This window comes from Aricia agestis, chromosome 15, assembly GCF_905147365.1.
Source record: "Aricia agestis chromosome 15, ilAriAges1.1, whole genome shotgun sequence".
Lineage (NCBI taxonomy): Eukaryota > Metazoa > Arthropoda > Insecta > Lepidoptera > Lycaenidae > Aricia > Aricia agestis.
Genome location: NC_056420.1, coordinates 8,478,597 through 8,501,468, shown reverse-complemented (window position 1 = coordinate 8,501,468; position 22,872 = coordinate 8,478,597). Strand labels below are relative to the sequence as shown.

Sequence of the window (22,872 nt, the reverse complement as noted above, 5' to 3'; positions counted from 1 at the left end):
GTAAACCATGGGACTGACAACTCCTGTTTAATCTTAGAATACCATTTTCCTTTGGTTTCCATGGTCTGTTTCCAAAAATTTGTAAATTCGATTTTAAAGGTTTCTTTTATTTTGACTAAAACGTCAGATTCTGGAAGACATATGTTTTTAATACAATGCTCCTGAGAACAAGTAGTTATAGCTCTTGCTAAAAAATCGGCTTGTTCATTTCCCTTATCACCAATATGTGAGAGCATCTGAAGACATATTTTTTTTTTTTTTCATATAATGGCACTTCGGCTATAACCATGGCCAGTGTCGAGTTTAATATTATGGCGGGAAAACAATATTCTTTATACAATTTTTTCTATATTATCGTCAGGTCAGTCAGGTCTAAAGTCTAGTCAAAGTCTAAGTATAAAGTCAATACAGTCAAGAAGTCAAGTCGGTCGATTCAGTAAAGTGGTAGGACGCTTTACTGAAACTTTTGATGGAGTTTTGGAGGGAACACAAAAGAGCACGTTTCTGGTTATTACATCACTTTCCCACACTTGTGCACGATAACGAATATTTAATGGTTAATATCCTACCAATATTACACATTAAAAACCCAGATAACACAATTTTAGGAAAATAATATAAAAACACAACATCACTCTTTCACATTCTTCCAAAAACTCAAGACCACAGATTACTAGTATATATTTGTACTCAAGACATAATTTTGACATTGACAGCTATTTTTGTCTGTGTCAAGTTAAAAAAGCGGGAATATTTCGAAAAAAATGTATTAACTATGGTATTAACATTTTTCGTAACAAGGATTTCGTAAATTCGTGAGCCCAAGACAACTCAGTATAGTGTTAAATGCTTTAATAACAATTTTGATGAGCTGTGAAGTAGGCTATAAAAATAATAATATAATTCTTGTACTTTGAGTCCTAGGAAAGCACGTAGAATAAACGTGAAAGTGCTAGCAGGCTAGCTAGTGCAATTATTCTTTTCGTTTCGTTTTTCCTGCTTACAGCCCAATAGCTATCTTAGATTATAGTAGGACTTGCTACGTGCATATAACTTTATTATACTAAAGTCTAAACAGCTATAGAAGTGGGTCCTCAATAACCTCATTAGAGTTTGGTGTAAATAACAAAATATTTTTTGTTATTTACACCAAACTCTAATGAGGTTATTGAGGACCGACTTTTATAGCTGTTTAGACTTTATACAGTCTGTCTAGAAAGTTAAGGAATTAAAAAGTGGCAACATCGTAGTGTCATCCCTTTCAAATCAATCTAAGAAAAAAGGGATGACACTATGATGTTGCCACTTTTTAATTTCTTCACTTTCTTGACAGACTGTAAGTATAATAATTATTATATTCTACATAATATTATTATTTAGACATTTATAATAATAAAGTTGATAATTATTATAATGACAATATTGGTATAAATAGTTTGAAATCACTGATTATGCCATATTTTATCACTATCGTGAAAGTACAGTTATCGTGGGCACATAGTCACTAGCCAGTGTTACGTTTTGCTAGCCAGTTCAAATCAGTGAGTCGGCGTTAGTCGACGTGGTATTGTGCCTTATGAAAGTGTAGTGTCGTTAATATTATGTAAGTAAATAAATAATAATCAACACAGGCGCGCAAAACTTACCGCTAAAAAGTTTATTCTTCTTTTTAAACTAACATTTCAATTTGTATGGCAAAGGTGTTTTCAAGATTTTTGTTAGTAGAATAATAACAAATTTTTGTAGGGCTGACAAGAGAAGAAAGGTTAATAATTTGTTATTGCTTAGGTACATATTTCACTTTCTATTGCTGCATTCTACAAACTACAGCTGGTACTTTCACTGTAGTGTGCAGCAGTGCAAGTGTAGTCTATTAAGGTGTAATAATATAGGTAATACTGTTAATAATAAAAAATATCGGGGTCTTTTTATATTTAAAGTAGTATGTAAGGTGTACGCTGTAAAACTGTAATGTATCAATAATTATTATCAATGTTTATTGTATAATATTAAACTACTTATTTTGTTAAAGGTAAATAAATGCAATACTAGATAATATTATCATTCAGCATTCTATAGAAGCCTTGGTCATTAAATGATCATTGTGACACCATTATGGTGTCTAAAACGATCTCTCAAAATTATTTCTTAAAAAATAATTTCTGTAAATACTGAAAAAAAGATGTTGGCCGATTCGTAGACCTATTAGATATTTTATCAATATCGGTTTAGCCGTGAGAAGGAGTTATGAGGAGTAAGGAGGACTGTCTCTACTCCTCCTCCTTTGTATTACGATAATTACCTATGTCCTCATATTTTAATTATACAGGGTGTAAAAAAACAAACTGTGAAAGTAACAGCGCTGAAACAATAACTTTTTTCGTACGGGAAAAATCATGACCCTGACGCGCTATTGCATACAAATCACAAAAACAATTTGCATTTTCAGCGCTGCTACTGTCTCAGTGAACTTTAAGGGACACATACACACCAAAAGTGTTATCACTTTGTTTTGTTACACCCTTTTTATAAGATTATGGACCTTGCGTCCACATAATATTGGTACAGTACTGCTCATATTGCAGTAATTTTATTTTTAAACTGCAATCCAGTACGGTATTATAGGCAGCAATTTGTAATTAAAAAAATAATAAACTTATTAATTTGGCGCTAACATACCTAAGGCAAACAAATTATCCTAATGGTACAAAAACTGTGTTATGTAGCTATGTTTGCATAACACTTAAATATTTTTTACCCGACGCGTGACTGCGCAACGGATAAGTATTGTGTTTTCAAAACACATTAGCCAAATTGTCTTGCAGTTGAGATACACTGCACAATTAGGCTTTATTTACAATTCGTTTTGCATAACAAAAATAACAGATACAGCTTACCGAAGAGACTATATTGTTCATTAAAAATAGATTGTTCGTCCGATCTATCTGATGTTGGGTAAAATACGATTCGGGCGACAATGTATTATTTAATTCCATCGCGCAAATTGAACTCACATCCTCATTCCTTATTCGAGGATCAAGCCCTAAACCATCAATATTTAGACGAAGGTAACAACACAAGTTGTTAAATTAAGATGCAAGTAAACTAGATGTAACCATAATTATTATTTATTTATTTATTAATAAATCACTCTTACAATTAATGTCCTCACAGACTTAATAAACTGTGTTCCAAAGTATTCTCCATAAGTACTCCACAGTACTTACTCTAAAATTTTGAGTACGTACCTACGTAACGTAAGGAGAAAAGTGGTTTCATATAATATTTCGTATATAAAATAGAATATTATATGACACCACTAATTCTCCTTACGTTATTTAACAATTGCACCCAGTATAATATTACGTGCTACCTCCTACAACAAGAATTTTATGCCGTGAGAAAAAGGAAAGTTGTTTAGGTACTTTTCTGCGTAAAGGTAAATAAAAGTTGGGCGTACACGAGCCGTCCATCAATACAAATGGAGTGGTATCAGTACTTTTCTACTTGTTTCCTGAATTAACACGTCCATTAGGCTGCGTTTCCACTGAAGCGGAGCGGAGCTTAGCGGTGCCCGAATTGACCAATCGTGCTATTCCAGCGAAATGACAGCGAAGATTTTGAGCATGTTGATTGGTCAATTCGGCACCGCTAAGCTCCGCTCCGCTTCAGTTGAAACGCAGCCTTAACCTTTTTTTTATTTGGTAGAACTCTATGTCATAATTTCTACGTAGAAAATACGACATAGAGTTCTACCAACGATCTGTCTGTCTGACCGTAACCTGTTTACGCTTGAACAGCAAACTGATTTGGTATGGCGTCCTCATACCAAATAATGAGGATAAGTTGATTAACGGGAAATGATTTGAATGAATTGACATACACAAATGTTAATGTGGCAAAGTTACGGGCAACATTCGTTATATTTTTTATTTTGCAGTATCAAAGTGGGCCAGGGCTCGATTGTAAGGATACAAATTCAAATAATATATTTTTATACCAATGTCGCACGATTGCTGATGAACTGATAAAGATAATCTCTGAAAGCCGTATAAAACGGCCAAAGATAGTAATCACACAAAATTACCCAATCTTTTTGTTATACTGCCATGTCGCAATGTCATTTTCGGCATTTTTTTGTAATAAGATAATCTTAAAAGTTTTCATATACTTACTTACATAATTAAGTACCGTACTTACTAAAACTGTGATTTGACTAAATTAAAGTATCACAGAAAACCGGCGTGAAACAGCGCTTGCGCTGTGTTTCGCCGAGTGAGTGAGTTTACCGGAGGCCAAATCCCCTATTCTTTTCCCTTCCATACCCTCCCCTATTCCCTTTCCTACCCTCCCCTATTACCTTATTCCCTCTTAAAGGCCGGTAACGCAACTACAGCTCTTCTGATGCTGCGAGTGTCCGGAAGTTGGATGGGTTACGGGAGTTGCTTTCCATCAGGTGACCCGTTTGCTCGTTTCCCCCTTATTTCATAAAAAAACAGCTTTAGTAAGTACGGTTCTTAAATAATTATATATGTATGTTAAATACCTAACCACTAAGACCTAAGATACGGTAAACACTTACGTACTTATAGTAAACAAAGCTCTAAATGCTCTTCCTCCTTTATGTCAATATAATATTGGGATGTTCAACGTATAGAAGACATTGATTTGGAAGTTAAACTTCCTCCTTTTCGTCAAATAACAAGAGCTTAAAGTTTTTCGTGTAGGTACATTTACGCTGTTTACACTGCTAAGCCCCAATTTCACCAACGTCTGTTAGTGCTAACAGCTTGTTAAAATGTCAAGTCTTCTCTTTCATTCATAAGAAAAACGAAAGAGGTAACGTGATACTAATTCGAGCGTTAACTTTAACAGTCGTTGTTGAAATTGGGGCTTAGTCTATGGAAATGGATGTTGGATGGTTCTCAGACCGATAAGCACACAAAATTTTGAAGGAAATTGGTCCAGCCGTTTCAGAGCAGTTTGACAACAAACGAGAATGACTATATATACTGTAAATAGTATTTTCTCCTTCAGAAGTGATAATAATAAAGAGATAGTCTACTTTGACGTCGACATTATTTCGTTATCAAAAAATGAATTATTATTATTGTTACTGTGTGATAAAATTGATTTATTCGTTTATTGCACTAAGAATTTATTCTTAGTGCAATAAACGAATAAATCAAGGCAAGCTTATTAAAACAATGTTGTAACATAAAACATTGTTTTAATAAGCTTGCCTATAACATAATATTATTCTATCGAATAATATTTTATGTTAGTGCTCCATTTTTTAAAAAGTTATTTCTTTTACCAAACTCTAATATTCTATTTAAGTTAGTTATCAAACGTGGGAGAGCCATGCTTCGGCACGAATGGGCCGGCTCGACCGGAGAAATACCACGTTCTCACAGAAAACCGGCGTGAAACAGCGCTTGCGCTGTGTTTCGCCGAGTGAGTGAGTTTACCGGAGGCCCAATCCCCTACCCTATTCCCTTCCCTTCCCTCTCCTATTACCCTATTCCCTCTTAAAAGGCCGGCAACGCACTTGCAGCTCTTCTGATGCTGCGAGTGTCCATGGGCGACGGATGTTGCTTTCCATCAAGTGACCCGTTTGCTCGTTTGCCCCCTTATTTCATTTAAAAAAAAAATAGTTATACAGGGTGCCATTAAACCTACCGGTCATTTTTTTTAGGGATTAGGTATCATAAGAAAAGTCCATTTAACCAAAAAATAGGGTGTTAATTTATTTACAATAACACATATTTTTATCCCACTTAAGAGCTCACCTGACTCTAAAAATCAAACATCGTCCTTCTCTCTTCACACTCACGCCCGTCTTTCATATGCCAGGTGAAAAAGGACGGCGCGGAATCATCGCCGAGTTAGTTTTACTTGAATAAAAGACGAACTATAATGATTATGAAAAAAGTGTTTTGAGCAAATTTAGGTTTTAACAATACCTTTTTAGATATTAAAAAATATTAAAGAAAAGACAGCAAACTTCGAAGATCTAAGCAAAAATGTGTCTAAAACAAGGTTTTTTGTAAAAAAGAAACTATCGAGCATTTTTTGAGTAATCGTGTTTTCGTCTTGAGCATTTAATCTTTATGAACTGAAATTACTTGTGTCAAAAAATCAGTTTTCTAGACCTTACAGATTTTGAGATATAGGTTAATGTATGTAGTCAAGTTAGGGTCATATGGGCTCTTAAAATCGTCGCAGAACGGTCACTTCGCTGCGGTGGGTAGAGCGGGGGTGACGCGAGGGAGCCACGCGCCGGCGACGTGTAGTGTCCATTAATTGTGGTGTTTTTAGGATAACTTTCGGATTCTATTTCTCAACATTTTAGTACTGAGTGATTTTAAAAGAAATACGTGTATTTTTATTTTTAACAAGGATCAATGTATCGGCCGGAAGGTTTAATTGCACCCTGTATAGTGCTTAACTAAGCATCAGGAAATCCTTAAGATTTGTTATTAAATTGCTACACCATGAATATAAGGAGCACCACATAGTAGGTACCTACTAATTATGTTAGTAGAAATATTTCTAGATCAGGTAAAAATAAAAGAATAAAATATAATATACAAACTAAATATATTTTTATTAAATAGTTATATTATTTTTATTTTCAAAATGTTTGGTCACACGTATCTACCTAAAAATAATAATTTCACTGAAACCACATAATAACCGGATGTATAAACCAGTAAATTAGAGAATGAAAATGATATAAAATGAGCCTTTTCTACGTTAAAATGACTATAATCAGAATCATCTAATATATAAAAATAAGTCGGGTTTTCCTTCCTGACGCTATAACTCCAGAAGGCATGAACCGATTTCCACGGTTTTGCATTCGTTGGAAAGGTCTCGGGCTCCGTGAAGTTTATAGAAAAAAAATCAGAAAAACTTCAAGAGAAAAGCAGGAAAAAAGGGAAAACAGGCAAAACTACGTTTGCCGGGACAGCTAGTATCTGATAAAATTACGGGTAAATGAACATTACTAAAGCCCGTGTCAACTCTCATATTACCCGCCTTGGCTTGACTTTAAACAGCATCCCAAGAACGATTTTAAGTATAATCTTAGCGGTAAGAGCGCGGTCTTCATAGGCCTAAGTGCTTGGTATATCACACAAGGTGATGCTGTATATACCGGCTCCCCTAATATTTCTCGGCAAAATATCACTGAGTCGAAACGAACTTGTGTCTAAGGTGGAGAATTCATTGGAGAAGGTCTCTGAATGGGGTAGACGTAACTTGGTCCAATTCAACCCCGCCAAGACACAAGTCTGCGCGTTCACCACTAAAAAGTCACCAATGGTCGTATATCCTCGTTTCGAGGGCACATCTTTAATCATCTCCCCTAGCATTGAGATACTTGGCGTCAACATATCGAGCGAAGTCCAGTTCTGATATCATCTAGAGGGTAAGGCCAAATTAGCCTCGAAGAAGCTTGGTGTTCTTAACAGAGCGAGACAGTACTTTAGTCCGGACCAACGCCTACAACTCTACAAGGCGCAGGTTCGGCCTCATATGGAATATTGTTCTCATCTCTGGGCAGGGACGCCGAAATATCAACTGCTCCCTCTGGATCGAATCCAACGAAGGGCCGCTCGAATTGTTGACTGCCATAGTGTTTCAAACAGCTTGGACCCCTTGGAATTACGCCGAGATGTAGCTTCACTCTGCATCCTCTATCGGTTGTATCACGGGGAGTGCTCTGAGGAATTGTTCGGAATCATACCACCTGCAACTTTTCGCTATCGTCCCACGCGAAAAACATACCATCCTCATCACCTTGTTAAGTGGCAGTCGCGCAGTGCCGCGCACTGTAAAACTCTGGAGCGAACTGTCACCAGCAGTATTTCCGGACCTATACGACCTGCAAACCTTCAAGAAAAGAGCGTATTCTCTCTTAAAAGGCCGGCAACGCACCTGCAGCTCTTCTGATGTTGCGAGTGTCCATGGGCGACGGTAGTTGCTTACCATCAGGTGACCCGTTTGCTCGTTTGCCCCCTTATTTAATAAAAAAAAAACAATACACAGAAAGTGAAAGCCTGCAAGACTGCCAAGACTGATGGAACTGACCGTGACCGGTGACCGCACATTACAGACGACCCTTGCATCAACAAAATATTATATAGCATGTTCCATTAACACCTTGCATGTGTTAATGGAACATGCTAGCAATCGTGAAAAAACAACATCTTCTCCATACAAACTTTTAAGTTTTATGAGTTAATAGATATTACCCGCAACTTAACGGATATCATGCGATAACCGTACATTTTATAACATAAAAAAAATCGGCCAAGTGCAAGTCGGACTATTCTATAGCGGTACGGAATCAACGGTATAGAACGAAAGTAGGCAAAAAAAAAAAAACCGGCCAAGTGCGAGTCGGACTCGCGCACCGAGGGTTCCGTACAAAGATCTAAGTATTTGATATGAATTTCAACTTGATAGCTCTACGCGTTCATGAGGAAAAAAGTAATAAGTTTATATTTATTAAAAAATATATATTTTGTAATGTAACTAAAAATTTAAGGTTTTCGGAATTTTTCCTTTATGTGTGCTATAAAACGTTGCTTCATGCCAAATTTCAAGATTCTAGGTCGACTGGAAGTACCCTTTAGGTTTTGATTCCCTTGCGAGTACTTGCGAGTTTCAAAATATGCAGCTTAAATTGCTGTTTCTTTTGATTGCGTTGACATAGAAGTTTGATTTTGTTACAGCTTAAAGGTATTATAGACCTGAGTATTTGGTATGAATTTCAATTTAATACCTCTACGCGTTTATGAGGAAATGGGTAGTAAGTTTAAAATTATTAAAAAAAAATATATTATGTGATGTAACTAAAAATTTATGGTTTTCGTAATTTTTCCTTTATCTATGCTATAAGACGTTGCTTCGTACCAAATTTCAAGATTCTGAGTTCACGGGAAGCACCCTGTAGGTTTTGATTCCCTTGCAAGTGTCGAAAATTTGCGGCATAAACGGCTGTATCTTTTGATTGCGTTGGCTTAGAAGTTTGATTTCTTCACAGCTTCAAGGGACAGTAGACCTGAGTAATTGATATAAATTTCAGCTTCATACCTCCACGCGTTCCTGAGAAAAAGGGTCTTGACAGACGGACAGACGGACAACAAAGTGATCCTATAAGGGTTCCGTTTTTTCCTTTTGAGGTACGGAACCCTAAAAAAGATTTTTGTATGGGAGGCCCTCCTTAAATATTTATTTTATTTTAATTTTATAATTAATTATTGAATTACAAATATATTTAAGGATTTACTGAATATTTCAAGTGCCTACCTCATTCCTGTTGCCATTATTAATTACGAGCAAAAAAGGCCAAAAAATCACGTTTGTTAATATGGGACTTGGGAGTCCCCCTTATATGTATATTATTTTTATTTTAGTATTTGTTGATATAGCGGCAATAGAAATACACAATCTGTAAAAATTTCAGAAGTCTATAGCGGCTTAAGGTTTTCGAGACACAGCCTGAAGACAGACAAACAGACAGACAGATGGAAAAACATCAAAGTCTCAGTAATAGGGTCCCGTTTTTATGTAAATTAACTTTTCGCGTTTATGATACACATTAACTGCCGCAGTTAGAGACGAATATTAATAACTAATCTACCTGTAATTAAATGACGATTTTGATATAAGCCCCATACATTATCTGTTAAACTCTTGTTCAATCATCATTAAAATATGTCGACTTTTTGCTCGGCCGCACATTGTCCGAAATTTCTGATACGAAACAGTTGAACGTCCGCGCTGTCTCTTACATTTTGTACTGAGCCGAGTGAGCTCGAACTCGCCGGAAGGATATTTCGGATAGTGTGCGGGGTGGCGGTCCGGCGAAATTCAACTGTTTCTGATCAGAATTCGGACAATGTGCGGCCGGGCTTAATCGACTTTTGGTTAGGACTCAGCTGGACTTAGCACCAAAGAAACCATAACAATTATACGAACTACATAACTAGATAAGTCTAAAAATATGGTGTTTTATTTAAACCTTCATTCGTAACGTGGGAGAGCCATCTTCGGCACGAATGGGCTGGCTCGACCGGAGAAATACCACTGGCTCACAGAAAACCAGCGTGAAACAGCGCTTGCGCTGTGTTTCGCCGAGTTTACCGGAGGCCCAATCCCCTACCCTTTTCCCTTCCCTACCCTCCCCTATTTCCTTCCCTACCCTCCCCTATTCCCTTCCCTACCCTGTTACCCTATTCCCTCTTAAAAGGCCGGCAACGCACCTGCAGCTCTTCTGATGCTGCGAGTGTCCATGGGAGACGGAAGTTGCTTTCCATCAGGTGATCTGCTTGCTCGTTTGCCCTTATTATATTAAAAAAAAATCTGACAGCAAAAGTTATTGAAAGCAGTTTTTATAAGTTAGAAATCATAACAACCTTTTTCGTGTCTGTTGTTATTTACTTTTTTGGTCAGTAGAGCAATTTACCGTTGTGTATAATTGACGTCAATCTTCAAAGGTGTTTTAAAACCGTGTTATCCAGCACACGTGAATAGTAAGTAGGCCCTATCGTACCAATATATCCGTATAAGATGAGCAGACTGAGGATGTTAAGAATGTAGAGTAATTGTCATTATTTTGTTCTTGCCATTTAGCCGAAACTTTTTCGTTTTCGTTTCGTTATAGAATCGCCGATCAAAATGTATGGAATTGACATAAGACGAGTCGAACGTCAACGTCATATTAACGAACGCTTATGTCAATTCCATACATTATCATCTGCGATTCTATAACGTAGCGAAAACGTAAAGATTTTGGCTCACCCCCTTGTCTGCTTAACAAATTTTCTAACGTATCAGACGAGGCCTAATATTATTGCCAATGCGGAAATGTGTCTGTCTGTTACCTGTTTACGCAACTATTAACCCGATTTTTCTGTGATTTGGCATATAAAGATACTTTGAGTCCCGAGAATGGACATAGGATATTTTTGATCCCGGAAAATGGGTTTTCCCGCGCCATAAACAAATCTTGGCTCAACGTAGATGCAGGCGTCATCTAGTAATAATATTATGACTGTAACGTCTGTATTTGGGTTAAAGCTTATGTTATTTATAACATCGAAAAGAATATTTATATCTTTCTTAATAAGTTCACAATAACATGGTAACGATGACGATACATTTTATTTTTTATTTTTTATGTTCGTGTCGATCTCTAATTTGAGACTTCCCATGGAATGTTTTCCTTAAACTAAGCCTCATCAATTATAGCCGCCTTCATGTTTAGAAACGCGTCCAAGAATCAAGATAATATTATCATTGTTTCTTGATTAATATATTTTTATTTTTTATTTCTAAATTAAATGTTGTATGAGATTTTATGTTAGAAGTGACTTATAGCCTATAAGTCACTTATATAAGACACCTATAAGTTATAGGACACCTATCCACGTCGGACTTTAATGGATAAAGATTGTAAAGCAGTCTACAGCATTCACAATCGACCAATCATAAACGAAAATGCCCTTTGGCTATACGTTCTTGATAACTTGAATCGATCCGTCTAATTGCCTTACGTTCTCTATGTTTTAGCAACAATAATTATTATTAATTCTTGGTCGTCATCTGCCTGGACTTAAAAAATATTGGATTTTACTTTTGAAAATGTGTCTGTGAGGTAGCACTGAATGATATTTTGCTCGTCTTTCGTATTCATGATATTTTTTTTAATAAAATAAGGGGGCAAACGAACAAACGGGTCACATGGAAAGCGACTACCGTCGCCCCACGAGTGTTCATACTCGTAACATCAGAAGAGCTGCAAATGCGTTGTCGGCCTTTCATGATAAAAAATATTTTTAACTAGGTGAACTTTGAGTGGAAGTGGCATACGCGCAAGCAAAACTAAGAATGACAATTTCAGGTCGTAGATTAAATACTTAGCCAACATAGTTTAAATGAGTATGTTATTTTCAGAATCATGCCCCAACCGGAGAGCGATGGCTGCCAGGAGATCGCCCCCATCAGGGAGTGGCTGGTCAAGCAGCCGCATCTACCACATGACATCGGTAACATACGCATAAGATATAAGAAATTGAAATACTTCCTACTCATATTTTCTTCTGATTAGATCCTTTACCCCAGGAGTCAAGACAGTTTATCTATATCCCTCGGACTAAGATCACATCAAAGGGCTTTCGTATTTGGATACCGTTGTCGCTCCTGGCGACACAGGAGATACAGTGATGGGAATGTGTGAGCCGAACCCCGTTTAAAACCATAATCCGGCACGAATTCGTGCCGGAGTATGCAGGTTAAAACAAATTCATATCACACAAAACCGGAATAAAAATAACGTTTTTTGATGTATATGTATATGTAAGTGGCAATTTTACGTACTAAGTTACTCGCATGACTAGTGGAAAAAATCCTCTGGTTTTGCGACTCGCGAGAGGCTAAAATATGTAGGTAGTGGCGATCACTTATGTCATGACAGAAATAAAATCTTTTACTTAATTTAATGACCAGTCAGAATCTAAATATATAAAACTCAAAGGTGACTGACTGACATGGTGATCTATCAACGCACAGCCCAAACCACTGGACGGATCGGGCTGAAATTTGGCATGCAGGTAGATGTTATGACGTAGGCATTCGCTAAGAAAGGATTTTGATCAATTCCACCCTCAAGGGGTTAAAATAGGGGATGAAAGTTTGTATATAATAATACATATTAACGCGGGCAATAGCTCCTAGAATAATATTATCTTACTTACCGCAGGAGATCCGCCTCACTTAAAACATTTTAGGGAAGCAGCTGCTAAGAAGAATATAGAGGCAATAAAAGTAAAGTACTTAGGTATAGTACTTACTGAGAAACTATATAAGTAGAAATTATCACGATGTAATATTGTAAAGCAGTGTATTTGCAATTAAAACTGTTGGCTTCTCACGAAATACAAGATCACGCTAATTTTTTAAATTTAAACTCTACACCCATGAAAATAAAATACAAATTGCAAAAGCTGCTTCTTTCCTCGTTGCACTTTTCCGGTTGTTGGTTGCGTAGTCTCGCGAGTCACGCTACTGTGTTGTGCTACGTGTTGTGACTTGTGAAGACAGCATGTGACGGTGTTTAAAATCACTCTCACTGAATTTAGGTAGAGCAAATGCAGCTTAGGTGCCTTATCAAAAACTATTGCACTTGCGACCGCACTCAGATAATTAAATGACGATTTAACTTTAATAGATAATGAAGAGTTTGACAGATAATATTATATATGGGGTTTATGTGAAAATCCTCATTTAATTTCAATTAAGTAGTTAATATATTTTTGTCTCTGAGTCTGTATAGGCCTACTACGAAGCCGTTTTGAGACTTAAACAATCGAATGAGAATGCCGCGTCCTGCTCTAACAACATAATTTATCGTTTGTTACAGTAGGACGCGGCATTCTCGTACGATTGTTTGAGTCTCAAAACGGTTTCATGGTATGGCCCGGTGTCTTTAGTTAACTTACGTTTCCGCGCGAGTATTCCAGGCCCATCTGAAACTGATTTAAAATAGGGTAAAACGACCTACGAAGGTTTCTGTAAAAACTACCTGTTTTTAAATTAATAGAACGCCTGATTTTAAAGAAAAACTGGTAGTTTTTAAAGTAACCTTAATGAATATTATAGTGTTTTTGTGCTCTTTCCAATAGCTAGTACTGTCAAATCACTAGTCATGTTCACCCTAATGCTTGAATTGTATTTCACGTAATTTTTACTATAAAAAGTTGGGTAAAAAACTCTAAAGACAGACCTTGACCCTCCATACCTACTATTTAAAGATTTATACCTCAGTATGTGTTATTTGAAAATTTTATGTTTAATAGCTGATATCTTTTGATCGCAATATAAAGGTGTCTCCGGTCGTGTATTAATAATATAATAGCAGTAGTTTTTATTGCGGTCATAGGTGTAAACTGCGAAAATTGCTATCATAAGTTATAAAACAAGCTCCTAACTCCTAAAAACCACTTATCATGCATCATAATGTCATCACAAGTATTTTAACATAAACATTCCTTAAAGTTAGCGTAATCATAATATTACTAGTCGGTGTTTTGGTAGTATCTCTATTAAATACTCTTTAACCTCTATGCCAATTTCAGGGAGAAATAATTTTTAACAAACGATTACCGCAAAAAGGCACTGTTTCGTAATAATTATAACATTGTTAATCGGTGATATGGTTTTGAGAGAATAACGTTTAGAGAGAATAGTAAAAATATTATTTTCTACTATTTACTATTACTATTACTATTTTTACAAAAGCCTGTATTAAGCAAGCGTTACCTCTCTTATCTTATTATGACCGATGAAGCCTTCTTTTCATCATAATAGCTAGTCCTTCGGTAGAATATCTCGCCAGATTTTGATAAATGGTTAAATAACGTAACAGATAGCTGTGGCCTGTGAGTCATACATTCAAATCTAATAAACTGGCCTTAAAATTATAATTTTTCTATGACGCCCTCGAGTATAGAGATACTCGAGGGCCTTAGACTGCCTTCACATTAAGTCGCGAGCCGCGCGACAGGCAGCGCGGCTCCATACGACGCGCGACAACCGCGCGGCCTGTTTTCGTACAGCAGTCGCGCGGCTGCCGCACTACTCGCGACTCAACATTATACGAGTATATTATGAAATATTTATAAGTACATTATTAAGGATGAAAATCTATTGTTTCATCCTCAATATGAAATAAAATCTAAATTTAGTTTGTTATTATTTTTAGCAATATTCCGCGAAAACTGTTTTCGCGGAATATTGCTAAAAATAATAACAAACTAAATTTAAACTATGGATTTCCGCAAAGTTACGCCTGATTCCATTAACTATTTGAAATAAAATATTTAATATTTTAACCTATATATAATATAATTTATTTCAACAAATTAATGATCCTCGTTGTTACTAACCGAGAATTCAATTTACAAAATAAGTAGTTTTAGGTACCTTCCTAACCTAACCTAAACTCTTCTCTGACCGAGTAGTACTTTAGGAAGGACCATGTATATAATTTGACTTATTGCTTGTTCCAAAAAGTTATGTAGACTAATTTGCTCTATAAACTTTATTTTGTCGCGAGCTAAAGCTTATAATAGGTGCACCGTGCAAGTGATGCAACTGACTGATTCTTCAAGAAAAAAGTAAAAGTAGGTATACTATAATGGGTATATAGTATACCTACTTTCTTGCCAACGTTATGCATTTTGCTTCATTATACAATACTAGATGACGCCCGCAACTCCGTTGCGCCAAAACTGCATTTTTCCGGGACAAAAAGTATCCTATGTCCCGTGTCGGGACTCAGAGTATCTCCGTGCCAAATTTCAGCAAAATCGGTTCAGCGGTTTGAGCGTGAAGAGGTAACAGACAGACAGACAGACACACTATCGTATTTATAATATTAGTATGGATTTAAAAATATAATATAATTTTGTTAAAATTTTTCGTGTTTCATGCGCGTCTGTATACAGAATGTAACAAAAATAAGTGATAATACTTTAGGGTGAAAAATTTTTTTCGTCTTTCAGAGCTGCTATTTTCACAGTGAACTCATATACACTCTATAAGGAACATGTACACACCCTAAAGTCTTATCACTTATTTTTGTTACACACTGTAGATATAATCAAGAGACCAAGTCCACTGGTCATAATGTTGGATAATTACATAAAACATTGCATCATATAGCCTCTGGACTCGGGTGCAATTGTGTTTTATTACAGAGCTAATTATTGTATATTATGTAATACATAAAACTGTAAAATTACGAGCTGAAACACTAAATTGATTGCTTAGTACTTTTCCATGACCACGCCAATCAAAATGTAGGTACATTTTGATTGGTCACTTTTACTAACTTGGCTTGGTTCAAAATTTTACCTTAAATATACTTGATATTTAAGATAACAATTGAATTGATTGACTATTTAGTGTCCATAACCAAAGTTAAAAGCTCATAAGGGATTTAAGAAGCGTCAATTTTCTGCTTTTTGTATCAGAAAATTTTTTTCATAGGCAGCATGCGGACCCTGAATATTAAGCCCAACAGACTAGCATTGAAATTACACTATGAAATAATTCTCTTATGGTTCATTAGCAGTAATATGCTCTAATTTAAAATGATTTCATCTCGAATTTTCCCATAATTTTAACACATTTACTATGATGTTACCATAATTACACCATAATTTTACCACAAATTCACCATGATTTTTCACAATTTCACCATAATTTTACCACAATTTCACCATAATTTTACAACCTTTTCACCATGATTGTACCATAATTTCCCATGAATTCCAGACGACATCCTCCTCAAGCGGTTCTATGCATCATGCAACAAGAGCACGGAGCGTGCTAAGAAGACCCTGGACTTGTTCTTCACGATCCGATCATCGGCACCTGAACTGTTCAGCCGCCGAGACCCCATGTCGCCGGAGATACAGAGGGTGTTTGATATCACGTGAGTAACATACTGTATTTAACAAACTAGGCAAGCACATTTGGAATCAGTTTGGTAAGCAAGGCAATATGAGGCGAAGGTTGGGGAGATATTAGAAACATAACATGATTTTTTTATTGTCTTGCTAGCTGCTTACCTAGAAAATCTGAGCGACTTGAGTTTCATAAAACTTGTTGCTCGGATCCTATATTTTACCATTATATTTTTACTTTACTTTTAGTACCTCGATCTTGGGAATCGCAGACACAATAGATATTCAATGGTTCAGTTGTTTCCGGGTGCTGTTTAAGAGTTGATGGGTTAATAAAGCATGACGATTCTTTTAGATAGAGTCCAAAAGAATCGTCACTAGTATTATATAGAAATCAAAGTAAGAAGTTGAAGGAGTTTTAGCCAAACAGTGGCATTTACACAACTTGTGAGATGCGTCCTCCTATTGTATCGTTGGTTTCATTGTCCACTCCGACTATAACCTGTTCTTTCTATTAGCACCATAGCTATAATGTAATTTTTTTACGGTTGATTAATTTAAAATTCAACGTTTGATTTGAGTACTATAGAACATAGTTATCGACACAAACTTATCTTCTAAGTTAGTAACATATTTTTCGAAACATCACTATTTTAGGTAATTGCACCTCAATAAAATTAAATTTCTCAAAACTCAAAATTTGCGATTTTACCTACGGTACTTAGATAATAATAACAAATATAATAACCCCCTGACGCAGTTTTAAAAAACATCCTTCTAATTTCCAGAGACATGATGCCTCTTCCAAACAAAACTAAGGAAAACTACAGGGTGTTCCTCTACCGCCTCAACAACCCGGACTACGATCTCTTTAACTTCATAGATGGCATCAAGACGTTTTTCATGCTGGCCGACACTCGGCTCACGGAGGAAACAGACATACCTTCGGGGGAAATACCCATATTTGACACCATGAATATCAACCTCAAGTTCATGAGCAAAATCAACTTACCCGTACTGAGGAAGTACATGCTGTATACTCAAGTGAGTTAGTGTGACTTATTATGAGCTTGTATTTGTAATAATATGGCCAATTATTATTATGGGTGACAGAATTTTTCCAATTATGTAAAGTGAAAAGCCAAAGTTCTCTTAAATGGCATATTGATTGCTCTTATACCAATTTTTACCTTATACCAAATTTCTAGAAAATTATATTTTTCACGTAGAAAAAATGTATACTTCATTACATTACTACAAACTACTATCTGTAGCTATTCGACATTAAAAAGGTCTTTAGTGACATAAAAAGGGGCAAAAAATAGATCATACTACGTCGTAGCCATCCAGCGCTACGTCGCGCTACAGCCCTCTACGACGTCTACGTTGTGCTACGATGCTTACAACTCGCTACGAATGCCTACGTCGCGCTACGATGTAATCTGTATGCTCTAGCTGCGATAATATTTTGTGAATTGAATTCGGTAAACTAGTCATTCTAGTTACCTCTATGCTGCGTACGAGCTGGACCTATATTTTTTATGAGTATAGGCCACTTTCATTTTTCCGCCCCTATGTACGAACTATGTCGCTATCCTAGGACGTTGCCGCTCCCTAGGATGCCATAGGATGTTGTTGCCGTGGCCTCATACTGCCTATAGTCTATACAGGGGGCGACTAACCCAAAATTTACGATTTTATAATTCATTTTTATACTTGAAAATAAGCCCCGAATTTCAGATACTACATTATATTTCCAAGAATCCGATCTGAGCAAAAACACGATATCTTAAAATTTTCTCGATTAAAAAAATCACAAAGATACATCTAATTTTCACGAATTTTTCATTTATCGCCATAACCGTGCATTGAACTAAGTTAATATTTTAACACATTGTATAGAATTCTATCATTGAGAAACCGACCTAGCGGATTTTTAAAATGTTGTATATTAATCTAGTTATTGAAAAAAATAATAATTTGGCGATGAATCCGCGTCGTCCTTTTTCACCTGGCATATGAAAGACGGGCGGGAGTGTGAAGAGAGAAGGACGATGTTTGATTTTTTGGGTTAGTCGCCCTCTTAATCGAGAGCTGGCTGCGTAGTATTTAACACTATGCGGTATGCCTTGATATTATTTACGAAACAAACCTTTAATTTTAATAAAGTAATATTCAAAAAATGTTTTGTTTCGCAGGAAGCTCTTCCTATCAGATTAAAGCAGGTGCACATTATCAACGCTCCATCCTACGTCCAAAAGATGTACGCGATGTGCAAACCTTTCATCAAACCTGAAGTTGCTGAAATGGTGAGTGTTTTTTAGTTTAGGAGATATATAAAACATCATATAGAATAGCAACATTATTAAACTTAAAAAGGATAACTCTTTTAACCTAATTGATTATTATTAAACATTTATTATTTTGTTATGGGCCGCTCCCGACTGTTGCAAATATTAAATACACACATCTGCAGAGTTTGATTTTAAAAGACGAACTGTTTTGATAGTGAAATATGCTCAATAGCAACAATAATCTGCAATGGACAGTAAGGGATAATAGAAATTGTTATTGATAAGACGTAATGATTATTATGTTATCGAAGATAATTTAAGACTTACATTGTTATTATCTCCGTACCAAATACATGCGTTTTTGTAACGAAAACTTTCCTTGAAATTTGAAACCCCATTTTGTTATTTTTGACACCCGATTTACCTAGTTCCATGTAAAATGAATGAAATTAAATTAAATGTAAAAAAAGATAAGTTATAGAGCACAATATTTAAAAGGATTTAAGCCATAAACATTTTAATAAAAAATAATACTTTCGCTGTAATTAATTTACAAACTCACCTCCGACAAAACTCTTTGTCATCGAAACATAAGTATTAACAAGACTAGCTTACATTTTATTTTAATAAATTGTTAATAAATCTATTTTAAAAAGGTCTGAACCGAACAATCTTTTTTCTTAATATTTATTTAGAAAAAATGAATCTAATTGCGATGCGTACACGCTTGGTCTTTGGTTGTGTGCAAGGTTATCGTTTTGGATTGAGATAAGACCTCGCCTCGTATTAAAATGAACAGACATTAATCAAGTTACAAACCGCAGACTATGGCATAGTTTAGTTTGCAACGTAAATACATAGGCTGCCAAATTACCCTACTTCTCTACAGACAAGTATGAAATCGCCTTCCTCATATTATATAGTATGTACTAAATGTTAATAATAAATTTCAGATAAAATTCCACGAGCCCGACTCTGATACTCTGTACACGGATGTGCCCAAGGAGCTGCTGCCCAAGGAGTACGGCGGTCAGGCCGGCACTGTTGACGATATCAAGCAGTACTGGATTAAGAGGATTGAGGCTAAGAGGTAAGAGATTATAAAAGAAAACATACTTAGTACGCGCACATTGTGATGAGTGCCGCTGAAAGGACGGGCTGTATTTTTGTTTATATTTTAGTTCGCTTGCACAAATCTGTAATTATTACTATTCGCTGTAAATCTAGTCTAATGAAATTAAAGAGCTAACATGACTATTTAACTCAGGGTTAGCTTTGATCCGGATTCTAATGCAATTTGGATGGGAACTTGATTATTAGTTATTACTATTCAAAACAGTTAAATGTTCATAATGACGAAAAAAAGAGTGCATTACCAATTTACCATTGACTTAAATAATGCCTGTTCAAAATGATTAGCAAACAATTTTCAGCTTTAGAATAAAAATTAAAAATATCATATATTATTTCGCTTAAAATTGACCAAGAGCTACATGATGTGCTCATTATCTCATAGAATGTACAACCATACATTGTATGAGCACATCATGTCGGGCCGCATTAGGGCGAATCGACAACCAATTCTGAGTAATTAGTGCATACCTTAAAGTTAATAGCAATGTAACATATTAACTTTGTATGTATTTTACAGAGAGTGGTTCCTAAAGAACGACGAAAAATGGGCAGTGAACGAAGAGCTGCGGCCCAAGGAGTGTATGGACGACCGCGCCGACCAGATCAAAGGCCTACCTGGCTCCTTCCGGTCGCTGGCGTTCGATTGAGTGTGATGAATAATTCATCACACTCAATCAATTGATATAAATATGTTATAATATTTTATACATGGAATTTCATATTAACAATTCCGCGCCTAGACATGGCCCAGTAGTAAGAATAAAGAAAGCCCATAAAGTTAATATACCTAGCGGAATAGAGAAACAAAGGCCTGAGCAAGAGAGATGTCACTATCAGAACACTGCGTGGTAAAAAGAGACGTGTGATACATGACAGCAGCACTCTTTTTTTGACGTCCAGTCAGCACGTGCCGCACGTTGACAATTTAATCTCATAGAAATTATGTTCAATCATGCTTGTGTAAGTGTATACGTACACATATTTTTACACACAGATGGAACCAATTTCGGTTTCGTTTGACAGCTCGAGATTGTTGCTCTATTCCGCTAGGTATATTAACTTTATGAGAAAGCCACATTTTTCCTTTGCGTTGTGTTTTCGCAGCAGCATCGCATCCGAAGCGACGTTTTAAATTGATGCGTTCTTTCGTCGAACGGGGTGTTTGGACGAAAACATCTTTTTCGTTTTCAAAATTTTGTTTTTTTAATTCTTATTTTTTAATTTTAAATATATCATGATAATTATAATAATAAGTAGTAAATGTTTTTTTATATTTTGTTAATCTTTGCACACAGTATTTATGTTGTAGTTTGCAATGAATCAAAATGTTCTTTTGTTTGTATTTTAGCAGATAATGTGCAAAAAATTATATAACATCTCAAATAAATAGATATAAAAGTCTTGATACATATTAATTTCAATTTACTGTTTTTTACACCATAGTCCATGCAGGTATAAAATTTATGCGAACAGAATTATATTTTAGCTACATCTATATATTGTTCATTAGGACCTAAGTCTTCAATTGTTTGGACGTCAAAAATCATAATACTTAATTAAAAGCAATTGTTTTATTTTTACTTTTATTAGTTTTATTTTTTATAATTTTCTTAACTCTTAAGTTGAAAAAGTTTTATTATTTTGTAGTGTCCGACCGAAACTGCTTTTTCAGCCGAAACCGAAACTGAAACCGAACTTTCGGCCTTACTCTCAGTTTCGGCCGAAACCGAAACCGAAACCGAAACTTGGTAAAACATTTAAAATTCCGATCATTTACTGAAATTTATTGATTTTTGACATATATTAAAACTTTTTAAACTAAAGAAAAAGTACCGCATTGATTTTTTTACTTTTTGTGACATTTCTTAAAATGAATATTATAATCTACTTAATCTTAGAGTCTAATAATATGTTCCCTAGATTTTTTTTTGTACTATATTCCGTTTTTATACGATTCCAAGTAGGTGCGATTTCACCAAAGAAATTGAACGCGCTTAGCGCACACTAAACCGGTTCTAAATGTATAAACACATTTGTAACACTCAATTGCATTTCACTAACATAACCTAAACTCGTTCACAGCAAATCCGATTTTTATCTTCTGAACGCCCAATATTCGAATTTTAACTTCATGAAACACATTTAAGTCCTGTCAGTGTAGTGTCATGACAGATCGAAAAACATAAACGAAAAACTTGTTAAGATGGCAGTTTTCACAGATGCGTTTGGGGAACTTATTTATCGTTTTTGCTATTTTGTTAATAAAACAACGTGACACGGCTCCAAGATGATAAAAATATATAAAAATCATCGTGTGACGTAACGTAAACGTAGATTTATTAATCATTTGAAACAAAACGAGATTTACGTCGCCATATAAACGCGTTCATTGTTCAATGAGAACTCTGTTTAATAAAACGAAGTTTTAAGTGTGATTGGTGAAATTCCCCTTATGTATGACAACGAAGGATTACCCTAAGAAACAAGAATAGAAATTATTTCAAGTCATTTTATTTAGGTGCAATTTCACCTAAGAAATAGGACGCGTTTCGTCTACACCAAATCTGTTCTAAGCGTATTTAAACGCGTTTATAGCACCAAATTGCATTTCACCAACAAAGTTCACAGCAAATGAGTTTAATCTTCAGAATGTCCAATGTTGTACAGTTAAACTTAATAAAAGCCATTGAAGTGCTATTAAGGTGTAGTGTCACTTCTGGCGTTGCGCAGCGGGGGCAGCAACCACCTACCGGACGCCGTACGTCGGTAGAGGAGCGATGCGAAAGACATGGCAATTGACTTGTGGCAAGAGCGGCTAGAAGAGCCGTAAGTCAGTGTGGACTTAGTTTTGGCTATCCGCCCATTTCTCAAACAGTGGCTTGATCGCAAGGAAGGCACTCTCTCATTTCGCCTCACACAAGTGCTGACCGGGCACGGGTGCTTCGGTCGGTACCTGTGCG

At 35.8% G+C, this 22,872-nt stretch overlaps 1 protein-coding gene across 1 annotated transcript; it reads left to right on the top strand.

The window, feature by feature from the left end:
- Positions 1-1,539: 1,539 nt before the first annotated feature.
- LOC121734170 (alpha-tocopherol transfer protein-like) lies at positions 1,540-20,707 on the top strand. The gene is made up of 7 exons (XM_042124622.1): positions 1,540-1,603; positions 11,971-12,062; positions 16,354-16,513; positions 17,273-17,528; positions 18,683-18,793; positions 19,732-19,868; positions 20,430-20,707. The coding sequence occupies exons 2-7, from the start codon at positions 11,975-11,977 to the stop codon at positions 20,557-20,559; spliced, it is 882 nt and encodes a 293-aa protein (XP_041980556.1). The 5' UTR covers positions 1,540-1,603; positions 11,971-11,974; the 3' UTR covers positions 20,560-20,707.
- Positions 20,708-22,872: the final 2,165 nt, after the last annotated feature.

Excerpts from the sequence above, each read along its gene's own strand:
- LOC121734170 (XM_042124622.1), top strand. The coding sequence starts at position 11,975 with ATGCCCCAACCGGAGAGCGATGGCTGCCAGGAGATCGCCCCCATCAGG. Across the intron at positions 18,794-19,731 it reads AACCTGAAGTTGCTGAAATG|ATAAAATTCCACGAGCCCGA; the intron begins GTGAGTGTTTTT and ends AATAAATTTCAG. Across the intron at positions 19,869-20,429 it reads AAGAGGATTGAGGCTAAGAG|AGAGTGGTTCCTAAAGAACG; the intron begins GTAAGAGATTAT and ends TGTATTTTACAG.